Below are 25,323 nucleotides of genomic sequence, written 5' to 3' on the forward strand. Positions count from 1 at the left end.
CCCAAATTGGAGAAAGGCCAATTTGACGGTAGGAGTGGATAGGATGTAGCTAATGTTGATCCGTAAGCCAGGAAATTATAGGCTGGTAAGCCAGTCAACAGTAGTGAGAAAGTTATTGGAAGGGACCGAATAAATGAGTATTTGGATGGACAGGGACAGATAAGGAATAGTCTGCACAGTGTCGTGCATGGTAAGTCCTGTCTAACCAATCTTGAGTTTTCATTCCCCCCAAGGAAATTACCAGGAAAGTTGATGTTGGCTGTTGTTTACACGGACTTTGGCAAATCATTCAACAAGGTCTTGCAGGAGAGGTTGGTCCAGAAGGTTCAGTCGCTTGGCATTCAAGATGTGGTAGTAAATTGGAGCAGGCATTGGCTGCAGTAGAATGGTTGTACATGATAGCCCTGAGACTAGGACCATAGGGAGTGGTGCCTGATCCATTGTTATTAGTCACCTATATCAACATTCTGGATGATGATGCAGTTAACTGGATTAGCAAATTTGCAGATGACACCAAGATTGGGCAGTAGTGGACAGTGAGAAAGACCATCAGGGCTTGCAGTGGATCTGGAAAAATGGGGTGAAAATTGGCAGATGGAATCTAATGCAGAGAATTGTTGCATTTTGGGAGGACAAATTGGGGTAGTTCTACACAGGCAGCGGTGAGGTCTGAGGAGTGCAGTAGATAGGAATGAAGTCTGTAATTCATTGAAAGTTGCATCACAGGTAGATAGAGTCATAAAGAAAGCTTTCGGCACAGTGACCTTCATTCATCGAAGTACCCAAGTACAGGAGTTGGAATGTTATGTTGAGGTTGTACAAGACATTGGTGAGGCCTAATTTGGAGTACTAAATGCAGATTTGGTCACCTACCTACAGGAAAGATTGTAAATAAGGTTGAAAGAGTACAGAGAAAATTAACAAGGATGTTGCTGGGACTGGAGGACCTGAGTTATAAGGAAAGATGGATTATGAGGGATATAGATAGCAGGCTTTTTCTGCTGAGGTTGGGTGGGACTATGATTAGAGGTCATGGGTTAAGGGTGACAGGTTTAAGAGGAACACGAGAGGAAACCTCTTCACTCTGAGGGTTGAGAGAGTGTGGAATGAGCCACCAGCGCAAGTGGTGGATGTGATTTCAATTTTAACGTTTAAGTTTGGATAGGTACATAGATTGGAGGGGTATGGAGGACTACCTAGGTTGAATGTGGCACGGAAGGCAAATGCAATGTTAGCATTCATTTCAGAGGACTAGATTACAAAAGCAAGAACATAATGAAGTTTTATGGGGCATTGGTCTGTCCACACTTGGAATATTGTGAGCAGTTTTGGGTCCCAAGAAAGACCGTGTTGGCATTGGAGAGTGTTCGGAGGAGGTTCACAAGAATGATCCCAAAACGAAAAGGGTTATATATGAGACACATTTGATGGCTCTGGGCCCTTACTTGCTGGAGTTTATAAGAATGAGGGAGATCTCATCGAAATGTATTGAATATTGAAAGGTCTAGATAGAGTGGATGTGGACAGGGCATTTCCTATACTGGGGGGTGGGTGGGGGGAGTCTAGCACCAGAGAGCACAGACTCAGAATTGAGGGATATCCATTTGGAACAGATGAGGAAAATTTCTTTACCCCGAGGGTGGCAAATCTGTGGAATTCATTGCCACAGACAGCTGTGCATGCCAAATCATTTGGTATACTTAAGGTGGAGGTTGATAGGTTCCTGATTTATCAGGACATCAAAGGTTATGGGGAGAAGGCAGAATGGCGTTGAGGGATAACAAGTCAGTCATAATGGAATGTCGGAGGAGACGCGACAGGCTGAATGGCCTCATTCTGCTGCTGTGTTTTATGGCAGGTAATAATGTATGGACAAGTTAATGCATTGCATAGATGTGGACTTCAGCTGTGGTGTGCAGGTAGAAGGGAGAATACTTGGAGTGGTAGGTGCAGCGCAAGTGGTTTACTTTAAATTGGATGGTGTCAACCTTCCCTCAGATGCACGTCCAGAATTACATGCTGCTGTGCAGAGGGACTTGGGAGTGCTTGTGCATCAATCACAAAGGTTGGTTTACAGGTGCAGCAGGCTATCAAGAAGGCAAATGGAACGTTGGCCTTCATTGCTAGAGGGATTGAATTTTAGAGCAGGGAGGTTATGCTGCAAATGTACAGGGTGAGCCCACACCTGGAATACTGTGTGCAGTTCTGGTCTCCTTACTTGCAGGATATACTGGCTTTGGAGGCAATGCAGAGGTGGTTCACCAGGTTGATACCAGTGATGCGTGGGGTGGGGGGGCACGTGGCCAAGTGGTTAAGGCATTGGACTAGCTACCTGAAGGTCTTGAGTTCGAGCCCCAGCCGAGGGAACGTGTTGTGTCCTTGGGCAAGGCACTTAATCACACATTGCTCTGCGACAACACTGGTGCCAAGCTGTATGGGTCCTAATGCCCTTCCCTTGGACAACTCAGGTGTCGTGGACAGGGGAGACTTGCAGCATGGGCAACTGCTGGTTTTCCATACAACCTTGCCCAGGCCTGCACCCTGGAGAGTGAAGACTTTCCAGGCGCAGATCCATGGTCTTACAAGACTAACGGATGCCTTTAAAGGGGTGGGGGGGGGGGGTTAGACTATGAGGAGAGATTGAGCCTCCTGGGACTGTACTCTGGCATTCAGAAGAATAGGAGATCTTATAGAAACAAGATTATGAAAAGGGATAGATAAGACAGAGGCAGGAAAGTTGTTTCCACTGGTAGGTGAGACTAGAACTAGGGGACATAGCCTCAAGATTCGGGGGAGTAGATTTAGGGCAGAGCTGAGGAGGAACTGCTTTTCCTAGAGAGTAGCGAATCTGTGGAATTCTCTGCCTAATGAAACAGTGGAGGCTACTTCAGTAAATATATTTAAGACAAAGTTGGATAAATTTTTGCATGGTTGGGGAAATAAGGGTCATGTGGAAAAGGCAGGTAGGTGGAGATGAGTCCATGGCCAGATCAGCCATGATCTTACTGCATGGTGGAGCAGGCTCAACGGGCCAGATGGCCGACTCCTGCTCCTATTTCTTAGGTCCCTTCTTTGTGTCTTAGGGATTGGGCACAAGACAGGGAAGAATCAGTGAACAATTACAGAGGAATAGCCAGTCCATCAGCTGCATTTAAGGCTCCATACAAAAACTCCTTGACTATTGATTACAAGGGACTTCACCTTAACTGCATTAACATTGCTCAGTGGTTAAAGACCCCTTCAAGTATGTTCAATGGATGGGTGTTACCCTTTAAAATCAAAGCAAAACAACTGCAGATGATTGACACCTGAAATTTTGTTTTTTAAAAAAGGAAAATGCTGGTAACACTTGGATCAGGGAGCATCTGTGTAAAGAGAAACAGGTAATATTTCAAGTCAAGGATCCTTTATCACAACTGGATCTTCAATTTGCCCCTTGTCATCTCTGACTACAGGTCATTTGTAGGTTTTTAATCTTCGAGTTCCACATAAAGCAACTGAAGGGGAATGTCACTGTTTAAAGGTTTCTCAATTATTGAGCCAAGCACTTGAATGATCTACACAGCAGGTGCTTATAAATGGGATTAGTAATGACTGGTTAGAGTGAAGTGCCGAGTTCTGTTGTGTGATGGACTATCTTTACCCTCTCCACAATAGTTCGCCTTCAGAGCTCTAGGAAAAAAGCTAGCACTAGTGAGTTAAGTTCATGAGACACTAGATGCTTTATTACTGTTAAAAGCAAAATCCATTAGATAATGTAATGAGCTTTTGTTCAACAGCACACATTCTACTAGAAAATGGTATTGTAAACAGCACAGTCTTAAAAAAATACTGGAATTTTCACAGTGCCTGCGGAGTCAATATCAAAGTGTCTAATAATGACAAGTACAGACAGAAGAATGCAAGTACCAACCGCTTTCCACACAAGGGAACAATCCTGTGAGCAGCCCTGTAGAAATTGCAAAAAAAATCCTTCAAAAATAAAGGAGGCATATTTACAAATAAATTGTACCATTCTGCTTGACAGTCAGTAAAATTAAAGACAAAAATCACACCAGTGCAATACCATTCTATTCAAGAGATGTGACCTATGTAACACTGTTGGAAGCACAGTTAGATATGATATCCAGGGTAATGAGATTCAGCAACAGCAGAAAATGATTAAACATGATTTAAGACCATCAAACTTTGAGAACAATTTCAGATTTCTTCTTCTATCCGAAGAAACTGTGTGAAACAAGCAGTTAAAACATTATTCCCTAATTGTAGAAAAGGTCATCGCACCACTGTCATTTTGATGATCAACGCTAGAAAAATAGGAGAACCCAGGAAGATATTTTTCCATTTTGTGCACAGGTATTAGGGAGGGGTGGAGAGGGGAACCCCTATTACTGACACATTCAGATGAAAGCCGAACATAAAAATTGCTTGAGTCTAGCTATTGAAAACTGTACAGTTGAATTATTAAAAACAGCTTAAAACTGGTCATATGCCATCTAAACCTGGCATTGTAGAATGCATGTATGCTACAGTGAGGTTAGTCACACCCTCAAGCCCATTGAACGTGCAAGTGCATTGGCGAATTACATTGAATGTCAAGGGACAATTATACATCATCTCAGAAAGTGGTTAAAATGTAGCATAGTTAAACTTGCTCCAAGGTGTAGATTGCACCGAATTGGTTCAGACACCTGTTTCATTCAAAATTCAACCATTACTATGCTGCAAACTGGAAAACTAAATCAGCTCTCTGTTCTCCCAGGGCTAATTCAGAGAGGCTTCAGTAATCATTGCTCAACCCTTTATAGGAAGGTAAACATTAGTCAGGAATATCTACTGAAGGATTCTTATTCATTGAAACCTTCTGTACAAAACAGAAAAGCTGTAAAGGAGAGTCAAAAACTTCCTTGAAATTTAATTCCTTTTCAAAGTCTGGAAACAGAATGTGATTATGTCATTTAAAGCTGATTCTTAGAGAGGCAGATTTGTGGGGAAACTGATGATCAACTTTCTAAATTCGAAGTTTCTTCCTGTCAAATTTTGGATTTTTTTTCCAGCCATGATATCAGAGGGGTCCCTCACTGACCATATGAAATTCAGTCTTTATAAAGTTATCTGTGTGTAGTGTTGGGTAAGAATGAAGGCAAGTCGGAGGCCACTGGTGCCACGTGTAGATTCAGATAATAGTCTTAGAAGAAAATGTCTTTTGGCACAGAAGCTGTGACAATTTAAACCTCCGTGAAATCGATGTCCATGACCCCAATGCAAGGTAGATAATATTCCCTTTTCTGCACAGCTAACCAGTCACATTGCAAGGTATCCAAAGCTCCTCATTCCATTAACAGTCCCTGAAAACAAAGAGATTCCAGATTACAAACACAGAAGTCTTTCACACATTCAGCAGATGTACTGAACCCAAATCGGTCACTTTTCCTCTTTTCACTTAAATCAGTGACTCAGTTCTGCTTGAACCAAATCAGCCAGTAACTGACAGTGAAATCACCCATTTTCCTTTGTTAATGGCTCCTGTGAAGCACTTCAAGACAATCAGCAGGTTAAAGGTACTACACAAACACAAATTGTTAGCAGCTGGTTTATTATTAATGAAAATCTTTGCAAGCCATACACAAAAACATCAAGGTAGTACGGGGGTGGGGTGGGGGAGAGAGTGCAAAATACAGCGTCCCAGAGACAGCGCAGTGCAGATAGACAGAGTGAAAGGCCAATTACATAGATAGAGGTTCATCTAAAGCACGAGAGGAGAATCCAGCAAGGAGGGAGACAAACTTAAATAGTTAACTGTTAAACACACTGAAGAGCAGAGCAGAGATTTGGGGAGGTAAGCATGGAACTCTGCATGGGTACTTTTATTCTCATAGGTAGACTAGATAGAATGCTGCTCAATATTGCAGTGAAAGGGCTGCGACAGGGAGGAGATTAGGGAGCAAGGCCATGAAGATAGCAGAAAAGAAGTCATCTTGAACAGCAAACACCAAGCAGCAATAGAACAAAGTTACAATAGCTGGCTTTAAACTGAGTTGCACTTGCCTCTTCTTAAGGCTAATTCATCTCATGGGAACTTAAAAACTGTCATCTCTTGTAATTCTTGGATATTGTAGTGAAATTGAAAACAGTCCTCCCGTCTCTCATAGGCCTGGTTTATGCGATCAGCTCTAAATCTCCAGTGGACTCATTTGTTAGAAAACAACTGACTCTTACGTAACCTGGCCTCAACGTCTGCAAACACACACTTTGCTGTGCAAGTACTTGGGGACAGATTTCTTGGCTCTTTTCCCATCTGATTATGGAAAAGCAAGTTTGTAGTTTCCCCATATTCTAACATATAGTATAGTCAGTTCCTGGGGGAAGAAAGGGGAGGTCAAAAGTAAATTGTGAGTACAGAGGTCATTGATGGATACTCTGCTCAGAGTATTTCTGGCAGTAGTAGTGCCAGGTATCAACTCTTTCCTGGTCAACAGATTCAAGCTTCTATTTGATCAGTCATAAATGCTGCTGGCTTTTGAACATCAACACTCCCCAACTTCTCATTTGGGCAGCTCATGCTGTTGTGTCACAGATGATGAACAAAGCAGTTTTAAGTTACAGGACACTGATTTAATAGCAAATTAGCCTGGCAATGGGCCCCCTGGTTGCTATGCCAACAATGAAAGTGTGCCTAAAGCAAAAAAAAACAACGCTGTGAGGAACACATCGACAAATCTAATCCACATGCTTCAATGTAGCGTTCCTCTAACATACAGTCCAATAATCTACATTCTGGCCATGGACAGGATGGACAAAAGGGAAGCTGAAACTAAAGTAATGTAGGCATGAACATTACCATCAGCATAACTGTGATGAAAGAATCATTGACAATAACATCACACAGAGAGATAAAGAGCAAGTGGGAAAGTACATGGGGTTAATGGCATTGGTTGTTCATTATCTCTGCCTCTTTGGGCACCTCATAGGCAAAAGCAGGAGAGCAATAGGTGGTATCTGGAATTTGAGTATATAAAGTGAGCAAGCAGATAGAAGAAATGATACTATATCAAAAGAGAACTGCAACAACATGAAATGAGATTCATTATCAGTTTTGCCCGTGCACCACATCTCTCTCATCTGTCCACAAGTCATCACATGAAAGGGTGTCATTCTCCAACCTGTGAAATCTGCTCCATGGAATGAAATGGAAAGCCACAGGAACGATGTAATCAGTAATTCACAAAAATTAATATCTGGCCTTCTGTTTGTCAGCACTATGCAAGACCAAACCAAAACCACGGATCGGATAATAATTGTTGATCTTTTGGCTCCATTGAAGGAGTATTGTTTTGACTACACCACAATCAGACCATTTCACAGTGCAATGGAGAACACTGGGATCTTTGAAACACAATGATAATGTTACACAATGAGATCACAAAGGCCTTCTATGGAAGATCTTTAAAATGTAGGATTACGAACTGATAAAGCAGTTCTGAAGCAAATTGCAGCTTCATCTTCGTCCCCCTTTAGGGGTACGCAAAACAGACAGATCCCTACAGAACAGAGATTGCAGCCGAGTCATTGCAGAAGCAATGACAACAAAATTATTCAAATGGCCAAAGCTTTGAATTCCCACTTTCAAGCAATAGTAGAAATGAAGTGGAGACCTGAACCCTAACCACCATCCCTCCCCCACTCACTGCCACATCTCATGGCAAAATATACTCACGGCAAATAGTCTTTCACGTCCTCCACTGTCATGTCACCACTCGCATCAAGGGTGATGTCAGTGCTGCTGATGGGGGAGTCGAGTGGTGTCTGAGACAAAGCCAGTGAGAAATTATCCATCACTCCTGTTCACAAGATAAGCAGACAATTTTATACTGGAATTAATAATGCCCAATTGTTCAAAAACAGCCTGCTTATACTTCATAGTTTCTTGCTCTTCAAAATTAACAACTTAATCCATCACCACAATAACTTAGGGCTTACAAAAAAAATATTGAAAAAAGCCACTGAAGGAACATGCTTTCCAACTGACTGAAAAATGTGATCAAACAGGCTTGGCCTTTTCCTACATCTAGAATTGGTACAAAGCCTAATCTTACCTTTCAATTTCATCTCCCTGTACAACTGGATAGAAACCACTGGCTGTGTACGCCACAGTAGTATAGCGGTTAGCACAACACTATTCACCTTGGGGTGTCCGAGTTTGGAGTTCAACACATGGTTTCCTCCCAATCATGAACTGGGTCATGATAAATTGTCCCATGTTTAGGTTAGGGTTAGAAAAATAGCTAATAGAAAATGACGCTGGAGATATTGTAATGAGAGACACAGAGATGGCAGACGAACTGAATGCATACTTTGCATGTCTTCACAGTGGAAGACATTACTGTATATACTAGATATTCAAGCGTGTCAGGGAAGTGAAGTAGGTGCAGTGAAAATTACGACTGAGAAGGTGCTCAGGAAGCTTAATGGTCTGAGGGTGGATAAATCTCCTGGACCTGATGGAATGCACTCTCGGTTGTGAAGGAAGTAGCTGGAGAGATTGCAGAGGCATTAACAATGATCTTTCAAGAATCAATAGATTCTGGCATTGTACCGGATGACTGGAAAATTGCAAATGTTACTCTGCTACTTGAGGAGGGTGGGAGGCAGCAGAAAAACTATAGACCCGTTAGCCTGACATCAGTGGTTGGGAAGTTGTTGGAATTGATGAGATTACAGAGCAGCTGGAAGCAGCTGGAAGAAAATCCTGTCCGACTAACCTACTGCAATTTTTGAGGAAATTACAAGCAGGGTAGAAAAAGGAGATACAGTAGACTTGGTGTACTTGGATTTTCAGAAAGCCTCTGACAAGGCCGCACGTGAGGCTGCTTAGCACGATAAGAGCCCATGGAATTACAGGGAACTCACTAGCATGGGTGGAGCATTGGCTGATCTGCAGAAAGCAGAGAGTGGGAATAAAGGATCCTATTCTGGCTGGCTGCTGGTTACCAGTGGAGTTCCACAGGGGTCAGTGTTGGGACCGCTGCTTTTTATAATGTATGTCAATGATTTGGACTATGGGTTTAATGGATTTGAGGCTGAATTTGGTGGGGGGGGGGGGGGAATCTTGGAAACATTTCAAATGTTAAAAAGCCTGAACAGTTACTTCCCATGGTAGGGAAGTCTAGGACAAGAGGGCACAACTTCAGGATTGAAGAACGTCCATTTAGAACAGAGATGTGGAGAAATTACTTTAGTCAGAGGGTGGTAAATCTGTGGAATTTGTTGCCACGAGTGGCTGTGGAGGCCAAGTCTTTGGGTGTATTTAAGGCAGAGATAGATAGATAGATTCTTGATTAGCCAGGGCATCAAAGGGTATGGGGAGAAGGCAGGAAGAATTGGATCAGCCCATGATTGAATGGTGGAACAGACTCAATGGGCTGAATGGCCTACTTCTGCCCCTATATTTTATGGTTAAATCAGAGTTGTCAGAAGTTGCTGGGCGGTGCAGCTAAGGGCCAGAAGGGCCTACTCCACAATAAAAAATAAAATCTTACCATCCTTTCCTCCTCACTGCATTAGCTATTGCATTTTCTAAGTGCCCAAGGAATTCCTACTTCCAAACAATGCAAAAATGAAGCTGCAGTCTATTAGATCAGCTACATCCAAGTGACTCCCATGGAATTAAGGTGAGTGATAAATTAGTCCCAAGTTGGACGGTGGCAGGAAACAAAGCTAATTGCAATTTTTTTGCAACTGGAAGGTTATTGATTCAATATTCACTTCCTTTGGATGAATGAGGTCATTTGCACACAAGTGCACAAATGGACCTTGTGGTTTTAGTGAGGAGGAAAGCTCGACAGCACTGGAAGTTATAGGCGGATTTTTCAGTTGGGCAGAAGTGGCAAACTGAATTCAGTCCAGACAGAGACATTGCATTTGCAGAAATACCATGCAGCATATGAATAAAGGATAAAAAACACGTGTGAAAGGACAGATGGACCTTGGAATGTGCATCAATACATCTTTAAAAGCTCAATACGGTGGCTGAAAAAGCTATGTTGAAACAAAGAATTTGAGAGACAGGACTGCAAACAATGTTGATTAGAACTCTGAGTATTACATAGTCCTTGATGCAGTGGGAGAGATGTGTATGCACTGGGGAGGGTGCAAAGCACATTTACAAGGATGATGCCATGACCCAAAAACTGTGACTATAAAGGAAAGACTTGATATACTCAGGCTGTTTTTATCTGGAACAAATGGAGAGGAGACTTAACTGAAGTGCATATATTTAAAGAACCTAGCAGTACACCAGAGAGATCCATTGTCCTCAGCAGCAGTTAAAGGCCAGAGAGAATAGATTTAAAGTAAGTGGTTGAAGGATTAAAGGGATGCTGAGGAAAAATACTTGTACCCAGAGAGTGAGTAGGGCCTAAAATCCACTCCCTGTTGAAATGGTGGGGGCTCTTCACATTTAAACCTGACTTCAATGTGTACTTGAGTCATGAGGTGCCAGGCTGGGTAAAGTGGGTTTACCAACACAGACAAAGGGATGAATGGTCTCCCACGATGTAAACCTAGGATTTTGCAATTCCTGATCCTGCCCTCCAGCTACATTTCATTCTGACAGTGAAGCTCCTCGCCAAGTTGGAAAACTCAAGTCTCTGTAGGCTTTTCATGTAAATCAGACACCAAGCCCTGATTAGCTTCAGGTCCCTGCTTCTTTCTGGTTAAGGAGAATTTCAGCTGTGAAGCCACAGTTCCTACGGTGAGGAAAAGCCCTGTACTCATGTCCCTTGACTGGTTTTCTATTCTAAAATTCTTCCAGCTTCATCTAACACAGTTTTTGCTTTTTAAAATGAACTCCAATTTCTTCCTCAGTTTTGCTTTCAAAGTTCTTCCATTCATTCCCAAGCTTTGTGGTGAATAGCTTCTAGCAGATGTTTGAGAGAGCATCACCCAAAGACAGAGGCTAGCGAGACATACCGTCAGTAGCGCCCAGCGAGTTGTTTTCTTCTTTGTTCTGAACCCTGTGCATTCCATTGGAATGATTCACCTTGGGCGATCCCTGCAAGTTATTGCTGAATATTTAGGAAGGAAAATCTCAATTACTGCAGGAAGCTACAATGGAAGCCAAAACCAAGATAAAAAAGATCAGCAAGAATCCAGCGAACATGCTGCTGTGCTCAAACGGAGCTTGTCTACAGACACCACCTGGCTCAGTATATATTCCCTACAACGTACTGGCAACAAACAAGATGCAAAGCCACAACTTGCCCAGACTACATCAAGAGTGTCACTTTGTATCACGAACCTTGAAAATCAAATTCTATTGCTCCATCTTTGTGAACCTGCCATTCTGGGAATTCAGTCATCCCAATCAAGTTGCTAAAGGAGAAGATGCAGCATTTTAAGGTGATAATGATCATACAGAAATGAGAACTGAAAGTACAATACATTGCTTCTGTTGCACTGGCTTTCTAACAGTTTGATAGAAGCAATGTATTGTAGTTTCAGTTCTCATTAACACTGCATTGAAATGATGATCCTGGATTTAGAGTCAAGAGTACTAAATAGAAACAGGTCCCCTGGCCCACCATCTAGTCGATGCTGAACTCTCCTTCTGCCTAGCCTTATTGACCCACCCCTCGACCGTAGCCTTCCATACACTTGTTCAAACTTCTCTTAAATGCTGCCAACAATCCTGCTATTAACCCGGTACTCTGCCTTGAAATTCAACCTTCATACTTTTCCAGATTGAACTCCACCTGCCACTTCTCAGCCCTGCTCTGCATCCCATCTCTGTCCTGTTATATCCTACGGCAACCTTCTGCACTATCCACAACACCACCAACCTTCATGTCATCTGAAAATTAATAACACTCCTCATCCAAGTAGTGCAGGGGTCCCAGATCCCTAGGGAACACAGAACGTAGAAATTTACAGCACATTACAGGCCCTTCGACCCACAATGTTGTGCAGACCATGTAACCTACTCTAGAGACTGCCTAGAATTTCCCCCAGTGCAAAGTCCTCTATTTTTCCAAGCTCCATGTACCTACCTAAGGGGATCTTAAAAGACCCTATTGCATCTGCCTCCACAACCGTCAGTGGCAGGGCATTCCACACATCCACCCCCCCTTTGTGTGAAAAAAATTACCCGACATCCCCTCGATACCCATTTCCAAGCACCTTAAAACTATGCCCTCTTATGTTAGCCATTTCAGCCCTGGGAAAAAGCCTCTGACTATCCACACGACCAATGCCCTTCATCATCTTATACACCTCTATCTGTTACTCCAAGAAAAGGCTGAGATCACACAACCTATTCTCATAAGGTACTCCCTCCAATCCAGGCAACATCCTCGTAAATCTCCTCCACACTCTCTCTCATATCCACTTCCTTCCTGTAGTGAGGTGACCATAATTGAACACAGTATTCCAAGTGGTGTCTGACCAGGGTCTTATATAGCTGTAACATTACCTCACAGATCTTGAACTCAATCCCAAGGTTGATAAAGACCAACGCATCATACGCCGTCTTAACAACACTGTCAACCTGCACAGCAGCTTTGAGTGTCCTATGGACACGGATCCCAAGATTTCTCAAATCCTCCACACTGCTAAGATTCTTATCATTTATATCATATTCTGTCTTCAACCTAGACAAGTGTGAAGAAGTTCATTTTGATAGATCAAGTTTGAAGTTCATCCACCACTTCTCAGCCCAGTTCTACATCCTACCGATGCCCCGCTGTAAACTCTGACAACCCTCCAGACTATCCACAACATCCCCAACTTTTGTCATCAGCAAACTTACTAACCCACCCTTCTATTTCCTCATCCAGGTCATTTATATAACAGAATCACAAACAGAAGGGGTCCCAGAACAGATCCCCGCAGAACACCACTGGTCACCAACCTCCATGCAGAATACTAAACAACTAAAACCACTCTTTGCCTTCTGTGGGCAAGCCAATTCTGGATCCACAAAGCAAGGTCTCCTTGGATCCCATGCCTCCTCACTCTCTGAAGGAGCCTTGCATGGGGAACCTCATCAATTGCCTTGCTGAAATCCATATACACTAGATACACTGTTCTACCTTCAATCAGGCTCATAAGACACGACCTGCCCTTGACAAAGCCATGCTGACCATCTCTAATCAGACTATGTCTTTCCAAATGCTCATAAATCCTGCCTCTCAAGATCTTCTCGAAAAACTTGCCCACCACTGAAGTCAGACTCACTAGTCTACAACTTCCTGGGTTGTCTCTACTCCCTTTCTTGAACAAAAGAACAACATTTGCAACCCTCTAATCTTCCAGTACTTCTTTTGTCCCTCCTGATGACGCAAAGATCATTGCAAGAGGTTCAGCAATCTCTTCCCTCGCTTCCCACAGTAGCCTGGGGTATATCTCATCTGGTCCCAGTGACTTATATAACTTAATGCTTTTCAAAAGCTCCAGCACATCCTCTTTCTTAATGTCTATATGCTCAGGTGTGTCAGTCCGCTGTAAGTCATCCCTACAATTGCCAAGGTCTTTTTCCCTGGTGAATACTGAAGCAAAGTATTCATTAAATACCTCCGCTACCTCCCCATCTCCATGCACACGTTTCCACTATTGCACCTGATTGGCCCTATTCTCACACGGCTCATCCTCTTGGTCTTCACATATTTGTAGAATGCCTTGGGGTTTTCCTTAATCCTGCTCACCAAGGCCTTCTCATGGCCCCTTCTGGCTCTCCTAATTCCATTCTTAGCGACCTTGTAATTTTCTAGAGCTCTCACAGTACCTAGTTTCTTGAACCTTTTGTAAGCTTTTCTTCTTAACTAGATTTTCTACATACTTTGTACACCATGGTTCTTTAACTCGACCATCCTTTCCCTGCCTCAATGGAACATACCTATGCAGAGCTCCATTCAAATGTTCCCTGAACATTTGTCATATTTCTGCCATGCATTTCCCCAAAAAAATCTGCTCCCAATTTCCTGCCTAATAGCATCATATTTCCCCCTACTCCAATTAAATGGTTTTCCCAAATTGTCCACTCCTATTCCTCTCCAGCACTATGGTGAAAGAGATACAGTCGTGGTCATTACCTCAAAAATGCTCTCCCACTGAGATCTGACACCTAACCAGGTTTATTTCCCAATACCAGATCAAGTACAGCCTCTCCTCTAGTTGGCTCTAGAAATCTTCCTGAACACACCTAAAACTCCACAACATCTAAACCCCTTGCGCTAAGGAGATGCCAATCAATATTAGGAAAGTTATAATCTCCCATCACAACACTGGTCACTGACTTCCAGGCAGAATACTCCCCATTTACTACCACCCTCTACCTTCTATGGGCAAGCCATTATTGTATCCACATAGCCAAGTTTGTCTAGATCCCACATCTCTTGACTTTCCAAATAAGTCTACCATGGAGATCCTTGCTGAATATTTTACTGAAATCCATACCCACCACATCCACTGCTCTACCTTCAATGTTTTCTTATTTCCTCAAAAAGAGTCAGACACTTGAGGTATGACCTACCTCTCACAAAGTCATGCTGTCTAACCCTAATCAGACGGTGCTTCTCCAAATGCTCATAAATTCTGTCTAAGAATTCTCTCCTGCAGTTTACCCACTGATGCAAGACTCACTGGTCTACAATTCCCAGGATTATGCCCATTACCTTTCTTGATCAAAGGAATAAAACTTCCCACCTCTGGTCTCCTGGTACTACACCTGTGGCCAGTGTGGGCGTGATCATCAGCTGCACAGTAATCTCTTCTTTTGCTTTCCACAGTAACCTGTGACTCCAGGGACTCACCTAGCAACGCTTTTCAAAGTTGAAACTTCATGTTCTATGCTGACCTCACATCACCTTTCACTGATCAATACTGAAGCAAAGTATTCATTAAGGACCTCCTCCAACTACATGTTTCCTCCTTTATCCATGATTGGTCCGACCAGTCACCCTCCTGTTCTTCCCCTACCTAGAGTGTGCCTGGGGTTTTTCTTAACCTACTCACCAAGGTCTTCTCACATCCCCTTCTCACTTTCTCAAGTCCCTTCTCAAGCTCTTCCTCAGCTACCTTGCAACTCCTAAGAGCCCTGTCTTATCTTTCCTTCCTAAACTTCCAGTACGTTTCCTTCTTCATGACTAAATGTTCCAACAATTCTTGTCATTATTTCACCTTTTGCCTCACTCAGTGAGGAAATTGTTCCAGAACCCCATGCAAATGCTCCCAAAAAAAACCTCTACAATTCACTGCATTTCCCTCAGAACATCTGTTCCCAGTTTATGCTCTCAAGTTCCTGCCTAATAGTATAATCAGCCCTCCCCCAATTAAATACTTCCCATACCATCTGCTCCTATCCTTGCACAAGGCTGTTCTAAAGGTCAGGGAGTTGCGCTTACTGTCTCCGAGAGATCTGCCAGGTTCATTATCTAGTACAAGATCCAATACAAGGCCTCTTTTCTAGTTGACCTGTCCACATATTGTCTCAGGAATCTTAACAATTCTGAATCATCTAACCCTCAAAATAATGAGGTGCCAAATAGTATAAAGGAAACAGTTAAAGTAACAGTTAAAACTTGGTTATTTTTGAACCTTCCCAAAAACTACCCGATGATCTGCTCCTCAGTGTCCCTGTTATGGGGGCAGGGGCGGGGGCAGCACTCAGAGTGATTGCTTCCTTCCTCCTTCCGACTTCCACCCACACTGATTCAGAAGACAATACCTCCATAACGTTCTCCTTCTTAAACTGTGATAGTGTCCCTGATTAGCAATACCACCCCACCTCTTACCTCCTTGCCCCTTCTAAAACATCCAAACCCCACCAAGCACCCCACCCCGTGTAACAGCCAAGTTTCTCTAATGCTCACGTTGTAGTTCCATGTACTTGAGTTCATCACCTGTTCCTGATGCTTCTCATTTCAACCCATCCAACTGACTGCATGTATGCCCTATCCACTGCCCATCTTTCCTCACTTTTTACACATTGCATCCACCTTTACACTAACCGCTCTATCATCCAGTCTATCACACTTGCTCCCATTTCCCCACCAGCTCCAGCAAACATTGGTTCTTCAAGTTCAGGTGTAACCCATCTCTTTTGGATAGGTCATACTGTCCCAAGGACCCACAAATCTGAAACCCCGCCCCCTACACCAATATACCCTTCAGCCACACCAGCCCATTCCTGTCCTGGGGGGGGGGGGGGGGGGGCGGGGGGTTGCGCCATAGGCAGCATTGCACAGTTCTTGACAACCTGCTTTTGCAGCAATGACGTTGGTACCAATATGTACCACGTCTGGCTGCTCACCCTCCCCCTTAATGCTGTGGACTATTTCAGATGTCCCCAACCCTGGCACCTGGGAGGCAACATATCATCCAAGAGCCTCTTTCACATTCACAATTTCCTGTCTGAATCCCCTATCACCACCACGCTCCTCTTCTCCCCTTTCCTTCTGAGCCACAGAGCCAGGCCACGTGCCAGAGACAAGATCACTGCGGGTTTCCCCTGGGAGGTCAGCCCTCATCCCTTACCCCCCCCCCCAAAAAAAAGTATCAAAGTGGCACACTTGTTACTGAGGGGAATGGCTACATGCCAAGTTCTCCCCTCTGTCTGGCTCCACCTCAAAAATATTTCCACTCACTTTACTGTGAAATTGCCATATTGTGATTTTAAAAAACTTACCATAAACTAGAGACAGGGCTCAGGGGCTCTCTTGCACTTTCCCATGCCACCACACAACGTGGTTCAGTTATGTTTCTGGTAGACAGAGAGAATCGCTCAAATTCAGATGGTGATATCAAATAAAAGCCTAAAAGAAGAAAGAAAACACAATTTATATCACATGGCAGTAATGTCCTGGAATATCAATGGTCCTAAAGTTCCAACTCAAAGGCTTGTAACCCAAAAGTTCTTTACAGAAATGTTGCATTATTTCACTCGAAGATGAGATAAATATTTCAAGGGTCACCCAGTCTCCCTACCTCTTCACAACAAGCTTGCATTTAACATGTTAAATGAGAGTACAGTTCTCAAACAGACCCATCAACTGCACATTACATCATCCTGAACTGATAAAACATATCGCGAACAAATTAGTTTCAAACCAACTGGAGCATCTTGAAATTAAAATACAACACAGAATTAAAGATAGCAGAGGGAGGTGGGTCTAATGTGTAGGCTCCTTCAAAAGAGCCAGACAAAACAGAATGTGCTTTAAGATTATAGGGTATACAATCTCTATTAAAAGGGGGACAGGGGACAACTTTGTATTAAAAGCATGTCAATGCTCCACATTTGAATAGCAGAGTCACAGCGACTGGGTACACAACTGAACATTGCAACATTGACTCTCCTGAATGTCAGCACCAGAGAGCAGCCAAGCACACTGACCAGCACAGGAAAGATTAAAGAAAAAGTGAGAAAACAGCCCAGGAGAACACGAGTGAGTACTGTACCACAAATTGCTTTGAACATATTCATATCACTTTGCGTGCAATTTACCCTGGCCTGTCCTCGTGAAGACACATGAAGCTATGCCACTGATGTCTTCTTTCCTTATGCAGTCGTAGCGGATCTGAGGCCGGAGTCCAGGGATGGTGAAGATGTGAATGTCTCCCAGGTTTGTTAAACACACCAGGCAGTTCTCCGAATATTCATCCGACACAGCACTGGGGAAATTCATCAAGCCCAGTTTCCTTACTCTGGAGCCTTCGTGGGCAGTCAGCTTGAATTTTGTCTTTGCACTCACCCTCGGCAGCGTGAACACCTACACACAATGAATGTTTTAGTGAGATTATGGTGCAAAGGATCACAGAACTCCCACTCAATGACTAAGAGTGAAGGTGGAGCACTGCTCTGAAATATTACCTCACACAAGTAAGGTTATTTGTGTGCCAGATGCAAGATTTTGTGTGGCTAGTTAACAAAAATCAAGATTCCATCTTTAGTCAATCCCACACAGAAGTACTTCTGGCCAGATGAGAGTAGAAAAGGAACTCTAGCTGTTTTACACAAGCATGCCCTGCCCAAGATCAACAAATAAAGTAACAACTCGGGATAGTTCAGAACTGAATGTTTTGTAAAATTGCTAATTTCTTGCCTTCTGATATTGGAATGTAACCAAACTAAGATAAACAGCTATCACATGGTCAAGTCAAGGACTAGAAATTAATCCTAGTTCCTGCTGACCCAGTCTCAGAGAGCTCAGACTCCAAGCTAGGTGCACTCAGTACTAGTTTTCACTCACAAGAGGTGACATTATGCATCTCCAAAAGGTGGATGAGTGCAAAGAACTTCACATTTTAAAGCCAACAGCAACAGAACCCATGAACACAAGTGCACCAGTGAGGTGAAGCAAATCTGGAGGGTATGGTGGGTAAGGAGCATGGAGATATCTCAGCAGAATGGACCAAAATTTTCATAACTCAAGGCTTTGCCAAATGAGGAGACTCTGTATATCAGACAGGTAAACAGGATTAGGTGGGAATTTGAACAGAACAAATGCATTTTAGATTACACAAAGTCTCATGGATAGAAAATAAAAGGTGATAGGAAAGTATTTGAACAACTGAGAATGAGGGAAAACACTGGAAATATTGTGCAATAGCTACACTACTTTTTCCACATTATAAATGCAAGCCCAGTAGTTCCCACTGGATCACAATTTACCTCCCTGATATACACTGATCTCTCAGTTTCTTGTTCCAAAACACCCAGATATTCTACCAGCTAATCATATGGAAAATCATTCATTTTCATTTCAAAATTTTAAAAGTACAATTCACAACCGTGCACCAATACTTCTTTCAGACCTGGAGGAGGTTAATCCTGGCGACGATCACTTCCCTGTGGGGCCACCCATTTTCATTGATTTCTTTATTTGGAGATACAGTTAGGAACAGGCCCTTCCGGCCCAGTGAGCCGGCCACCAGCAACCCACCAATTTAACCTAAATCTAAACCACAGGACAATTTACAACGACCAATTAATCTAGTAGGTCTTGGGCTATGGGAGCAACCCGGAGCAACCCAGAGCACCCGGAGGAAACCCATGCAATCACGGGGAGAATGTACAGACAGCAGCAGGATTTGAACCCTGTTTGCTAGCTCTATAATAGTGTAATGCCAATTGCTCCACGACCATGCCACCCCTTTACAGCGTACTCTGCACTCAGTTTCTGAGCTGCTCCAACTAGTTACCTTGAACTGTTCCTCCGAGATGATCAGCACAGAATGGCTGCCCTGCATCTCTGGGGCTTTGGCCAGATCGCGAGATACTTCAAGTGGTTCAGGGAGTGGGTTTCCTCGCCCATCCAAGACCGCAATCGACACCACAGGGGCTCGGTGCATCAGCTGAATTTCTTTACCTTAAAAGTGAACATGAAAAAAAAAACTCCATTTCGGTGACCCAAAGAAACAATATAATCCAGGTGAATGCATGGTACAAGATGGAACCTACACTTTACAGACCGGTCAGAGCTGGTATTTAGTCCTCACACAAGCCTCCACCAATCTCACTCCTTTCTGTGTTGTCTTAGCCCTTCTCTACAATGTATTGATGCTTGGTTTTATCTGCTCCCTATGACAACAGGTTTCATATCCTTACCACTCTGTACAAAGTCACTCAAGGTTGAGTTAAACTGTTAGTGTCAAGTGCACTTGCTGCACATTGAAGGGAACAATTTCCTCACACCTACCCTATCAAAATTTCTTTTAAAAGATATGCAGGTAAAATAACAAGTGGGCAGGGTGCAAATCGACTTCCCACGCTTTCATGGCATCATTGCTCAAAGAAAATAAAAGTTTGAATTTGAAATGGCTGAAGAAATGAAAATTCCCTAGGTGTATTGCTCAGATAGAGGACTGGTCCCTTTGCTCATATGATTTACAAGTTCCTTTGCACAAATTATGGTTTTTAAATCGCTGTATTCTTCCCCATTTCCTCATCTACTCTCACACCCAATTCTAAATATTACTTGAGAAATGAATACAACTGCACGCTACCTAACCTTGTCAGCATCTTTCAGCTCCTTGATCTCAAAGCAGCCTCTGTTGCCATCAAAACTGCAATTGGCAAGGGGAGAACCTGTCATGTCTCTGCTCACTGCATTGCCTTTCTATCATAATGCTTGGATGAGACAAAACCCCACCTAAAGCTCACGCCCCACAACACTTAACAATTCTTACAGGATATCACCACTACTTGTGGGGGGGGGGGGGGTGGAAGAAAGAGAATGAATCATAATTTACTAACCAAGTCCTCACATTGTAATTAACCAATGAGATTTAGAATGTACTAGGGAAGAAATGAAAATTTTCACCACACACGTGAGAGACAAATTATTCAATTAGCTAGATTGAGCTTTTTGAAAATGTAAGGCACTGTTATTCACAGATGTCAAGACGATATAAAGGAATTTTACTGCAAATTATCTGAAAATAAAGGTAGTGTAATTCATGTGGACATACAAAAGGCTTTAGATAAAGTACCACAAACTTCAGCAAAGTTACAACTCATAGTAAAGGTCCGGTAGCACAGATAACAAACTACACAATGAACCCCAATGCTGAGAAGTACAAATGTTATAATTTGGTAGGAAAGTTTGAGTACAGGAAAAAACTGTGGGTGCATGTTTACAAGACTTAGATGGTGACAGGACAAGATGAGGAAGTTCCTGATAAAGGATACAGACAGCCACAGAGGGTGTCACGGTAGCATAGTGGTTAACACCTGGGTTCAATTCCCACTGCTGTCTGTAAGGAGTTTGTATATTCTCCCTGTGACTCTGCAGATTTCCTATGGTGGCTCTGGTTTCCTCCCACAGACCTAAGATGTACAGTTGGTAGGTTTATTGGTCATTATAAATTGCCAAATGATTAGGCTAGGGTTAAATTGAGGGTTACTGGGCGTTGCAGAACGAAGAGCTGGAAGGGCCTATTGCTGTATCTCAATAAAATAAAAAAAAATGCAGAGGTTACACTAAACCTTTAACCCTCTGACAAGGGAAAAATGGATTATAACAGCCAGTTCTGGATGTTATACATTTCAACATAAATGTCCAAGCCATGGAATAGATGTAGAGAAGAGTTAATAGAATAGAACCAGATGAGGAACTTTGGTTAACACACGTCAAAGTTGCTGATGAACGCAGCAGGCTGGGTAGCATCTCTAGGAAGAGGTACAGTCGATGTTTCAGGCCGAGACCCTTCGTCAGGACTAACTGAAACAAGAGACAGTAAGAGATTTGAAAGTGAGAGGGGGAGGGGGAGATCCAAAATGATAGGAGAAGACAGGAGGGGGAGGGATGGAGCCAAGAGCTGGACGGGTGATTGGCAAAAGGGATACGAGAGGATCATGGAACAGGAGGCCCAGGGAAAAGGAAAAGGGGGAGGGGGGGAAAAACCCAGAGGATGTGCAAGGGGTATAGGGAGAGGGGGGGGAGGGGGAGGGGGAGAAAATGTGTGTATATAAATAAATAAATACAGATGGGGATGGGGGAGGCGGGGCATTAGCTGGAAGTTAGAGAAGTCAATGTTCATGCCATCAGGTTGGAGGCCACCCAGACGGAATATAAGGTGCTGTTCCTCCAACCTGAGTGTGGCTTCATCTTTACAGTAGAGGAGACCATGGATAGACATATCAGAATGGGAATGGGATGTGGAATTAAAATGTGTGACATATCAGAATGGGAATGGATTTTAATTCACACATCACGACAACTCAAGCATGGTTAAATGCTTTTATTAGTAAGAATATAACTTCCTTTTTAAAAGTATTTACAAATGGTTACTATGAATGTTAATATAAACGATGCCAAGTCATTGCAAGGCACTTGATAAATTCTTCATTTCTTCACTGATGTTGCTCACAGTGTGTCCTTTCAGTCTTTAAATTTTGTTCTTCACAGAGGCATCTGGTAAAGCCTCTTCACCACTCTCGTCACCTTGACTCGATGCACATAATGTCGGAGAAGCTCACCAGCTGCTGCTTTTCAAGGTAAACACTCTCCAATGAATTGGGTAGTGGATTTTGAGTGGAGTGGTACTGTTCAGTACCTGTACGATCATATCTCAGAACCTGCGATCCATCCTCGACACAGGTGTATGGGCTGCCATTCTCTATTCCCAAAAATTGATGAAGGTCTGGGAGAACACAGATTATCTTCTGCACCATCATGAACACCAACCAACCTGGAACTCTCATGGTGTTGATTTCTAGCACTCAGGAGTGATATTGCTGAGTCTGACTGCAGAAACTGGAGTTGTTGCTGCTATTTATTGGGGGAAGATAAACACCGTGCTCAAATATGGTCGTTGTAATGATGGCTTCATCATATTAGGACATTAACATTATATCTGCCCATATTTAGACATTTGATTCATCTAGTTGTCAACCATTGTTGATGTGTAACTATGTCACACAATTTATCTTCCCCCAATAAATAGCAGCAACAACTCCAGTTTCTGCAGTCAGACTCAGCAATATCACTCCTGAGTGCTAGAAATCAACACCATGAGAGTTCCAGGTTGGTTGGTGTTCATGATGGTGCAGAAGATAATCTGTGTCCTCCCAGACCTTCATCAATTTTTGGGAATAGAGAATGGCAGCCCATACACCTGTGTCGAGGATGGATTGCAGGTTCTGAGATATGATCGTACAGATACTGAACAGTACCACTCCACTCAAAATCCACTACCCAATTCATTGGAGAGTGTTTACTTTGAAAAGCAGCAGCTGGTGAGCTTCTCCGACGTTATGTGCATCGAGTCAAGGTGACGAAAGTGGTGAGGAGGCTTTACCAGATGCCTCTGTGAAGAACAAAATTTAAAGACTGAAAGGACACACTGTGAGCAACTTCAGTGAAGAAATGAAGAATTTATCAAGGGTCTTTCAATGACTTGGCATCGTTTATATTAACGTTCATAGTAACCATTTGTAAATACTTTTAAAAAGCAAATTATATTCTTACTAATAAAAGCATTTAACCGTGCTTGAGTTGTCATAATGTGTGAATTAAAATCCATTCCTATTCTGATATGTCACACATTTTAATTCCACATCCCATTCCCATTCTGATATGTCTATCCATGGTCTCCTCTATTGTAAAGATGAAGCCACACTCAGGTTGGAGGAAGAACACATTATATTCCATCTGGGTAGCCTCCAAGCTGATGGCATGAACACTGATTTCTCTAACTTCCGCTAATGCCTCACCTCCCCCTCATACCCCATCCGTTATTTATTTATATACACACACACATTCTCTCTCTCTTTTTTCTCCCTCTGTCCCTCTGACTATACCCCTTGCCCATCCTCTGGGTTCCCCCCCTCCCCCTTTTCCTTCTCCCTGGGCCTCCTGTCCCACGATCCTCTCATATCCCTTTTGCCAATCACCTGTCCAGCTCTTGGCTCCATCCCTCCCCCTCCTGTCTTCTATCATTTTGGATCTTCCCTCCCCCTCCCACTTTCAAATCTCTTACTAGCTCTTCCTTCAGTTAGTCCTGACGAAGGGTCTCGGCCCGAAACGTCAACTGTACCTCTTCCTAGAGATACTGCCTGGCCTGCTGCGTTCACCAGCAACTTTGATGTGTGTTGCTTGAATTTCCAGCATCTGCAGAATTCCTCGTTTGAGGGACTTCGGTTATATGGATATATTAGTACGACTAGGCAAGTTTTACAACTCAATATCAAAATTAGCAATATTCAGCCACTTCAAGTGAGACAGAATGAACGGCTGTGAAACTACCAGAAATAGATATAGGAGTTGTGGACTTGAATGATAGTTTAACTTGGATGGCCAGTGTCATAATTTGGAATATTGCTTTTGGGCCACTTGTGAAACACTTGACCAGATCTCTCCTGGCCTTTCCTCCGGTAACTGAGGATAACCAGGTTTTTCTTGAAAAGTTAAAGGTCTGAATTTCATTTAGATCAGTTAACAGGTTGCATTAGTAATGTTTGCAGTCAGCCAAGAGAGACTGCTGAGAGATGGGAATGTTATTAGTTTTGGGGTTTGAAGTATGTTCCATTTGGGGCTGTGGGACTTCAAACTGGGTGTGTTTAGCTTTGCCAGTGTGAGTACTCCATTGACTTACAGCCAGTGTTCTGTAAGTGGTATGCATTCCCTATAGAGAGTTCAGAGTTATGAGAACTGTAGCATTTTCTTCATTAAAGCAGAGAAATTTAAACATTTCAATAAAAACATTGAAAAACCATGAATAATTTCTATTGGTTTATTTTCAGAAAAGGAAATAAAAGAGTGGCAGGAGAACGGAGCCAAGGTTGGAAAAAGAATAAAGAGTCATGGGGAAAACCTTTTATTTCTTAGAAAAAGACAAGTTATGGTCTGGAAGAGTGCCTCAAATGGGAGACGATTCAATAGTAAATGTCAGTGAGCTAGCAGCACCAGGACCCAAACTGAATGACCAACAGAGGAGGAACAGTGTAGTGTTACCCAGTCTTACCCAGTACAGCCTCCGTGGACCTCTCTGTCCACTTCTCCCTGGATGGAACCTCCAGTGCATATGCGTAAACAGACCCAGCATTTGTTCCTGCCCACAATGTAGGGCCATGGTGCGTGGCTGCAAAATGAAGAGGTTACACTGACGTAAGAGCAGTGTCTGCAATGTGACCACTGTCTAGGCAGTAAAGCTACTGTGGAATAAAGTGGTACTCATCATGTACATGAGCAGAGCATCACCAACGTCAGACTATCTGGCTCTCATCAAAGGTTACATGCAACAACACATAATTAATGCCAATAACAAAAAACAGAGCTAACTACATTTGGTTTGAAATTATTCAATGTGACATTTCAGTAATAACCATTTGGTATTTGAAAAAAGCATCAAAACTCAAAAATGGGTTTCCAGCCACTCTTATTTTCCCCGATGATTTTTTAAAATTTCATTACGGGACGTAGGCGTTGCCAGCTAAGCCAGCGTTTGTTGTCCATCCCCAGTGCTCTTGAGAAGGTGGTGACGAGCTGCAGTCTGAGGTGCAGGTACACTCTGTGCTGTTAGGGAGGAAACTGCATGATCTTGACACAGCAACAATGAAAAAAATGGCGATATGTTTCCAAGTCAGGATGGTGAGTGACTTGGACGGGGATTTCCAAGTGGTGGTGCTCCCAGGTATCTGCTGTTCTCATCTTCTGGATGGTAGTGGTCGTGGATCTGGAAGGTGCTGCCTTGGGAACTTTGGTGTGTTGTTGCAGTGCATCTTGTAGATAGTGCACACTGCCGCAACTGTTCGTCAATGGTGGAGGGATTGGATGCTTGTGGAAGGGGTACCAATCAAGTGGGCTGCCTTGTACTGGATGGTGT

General features: G+C 43.1%; 1 protein-coding gene across 1 annotated transcript in view; it reads right to left on the bottom strand.

Moving 5' to 3' along the window:
* Nucleotides 1–3,698: 3,698 nt before the first annotated feature.
* llgl1 (LLGL scribble cell polarity complex component 1) overlaps nucleotides 3,699–25,323 on the bottom strand; it is a 97,578-nt gene continuing 75,953 nt past the window's right edge. The window contains exons 17-23 of the mRNA XM_072268535.1: nucleotides 24,463–24,579; nucleotides 19,198–19,364; nucleotides 17,501–17,765; nucleotides 16,682–16,808; nucleotides 10,972–11,066; nucleotides 7,718–7,841; nucleotides 3,699–5,348 (exon numbers count right to left, since the gene is read on the bottom strand). Coding sequence (XP_072124636.1) covers nucleotides 5,339–5,348; nucleotides 7,718–7,841; nucleotides 10,972–11,066; nucleotides 16,682–16,808; nucleotides 17,501–17,765; nucleotides 19,198–19,364; nucleotides 24,463–24,579 — 905 coding nt within the window. The 3' untranslated portion in view covers nucleotides 3,699–5,338. The remainder of the gene's footprint in view (nucleotides 5,349–7,717; nucleotides 7,842–10,971; nucleotides 11,067–16,681; nucleotides 16,809–17,500; nucleotides 17,766–19,197; nucleotides 19,365–24,462; nucleotides 24,580–25,323) is intronic.

The sequence above is a fragment of the Mobula birostris genome, chromosome 9, assembly GCF_030028105.1.
Source record: "Mobula birostris isolate sMobBir1 chromosome 9, sMobBir1.hap1, whole genome shotgun sequence".
In the NCBI taxonomy this organism is placed as follows: domain Eukaryota; kingdom Metazoa; phylum Chordata; class Chondrichthyes; order Myliobatiformes; family Myliobatidae; genus Mobula; species Mobula birostris.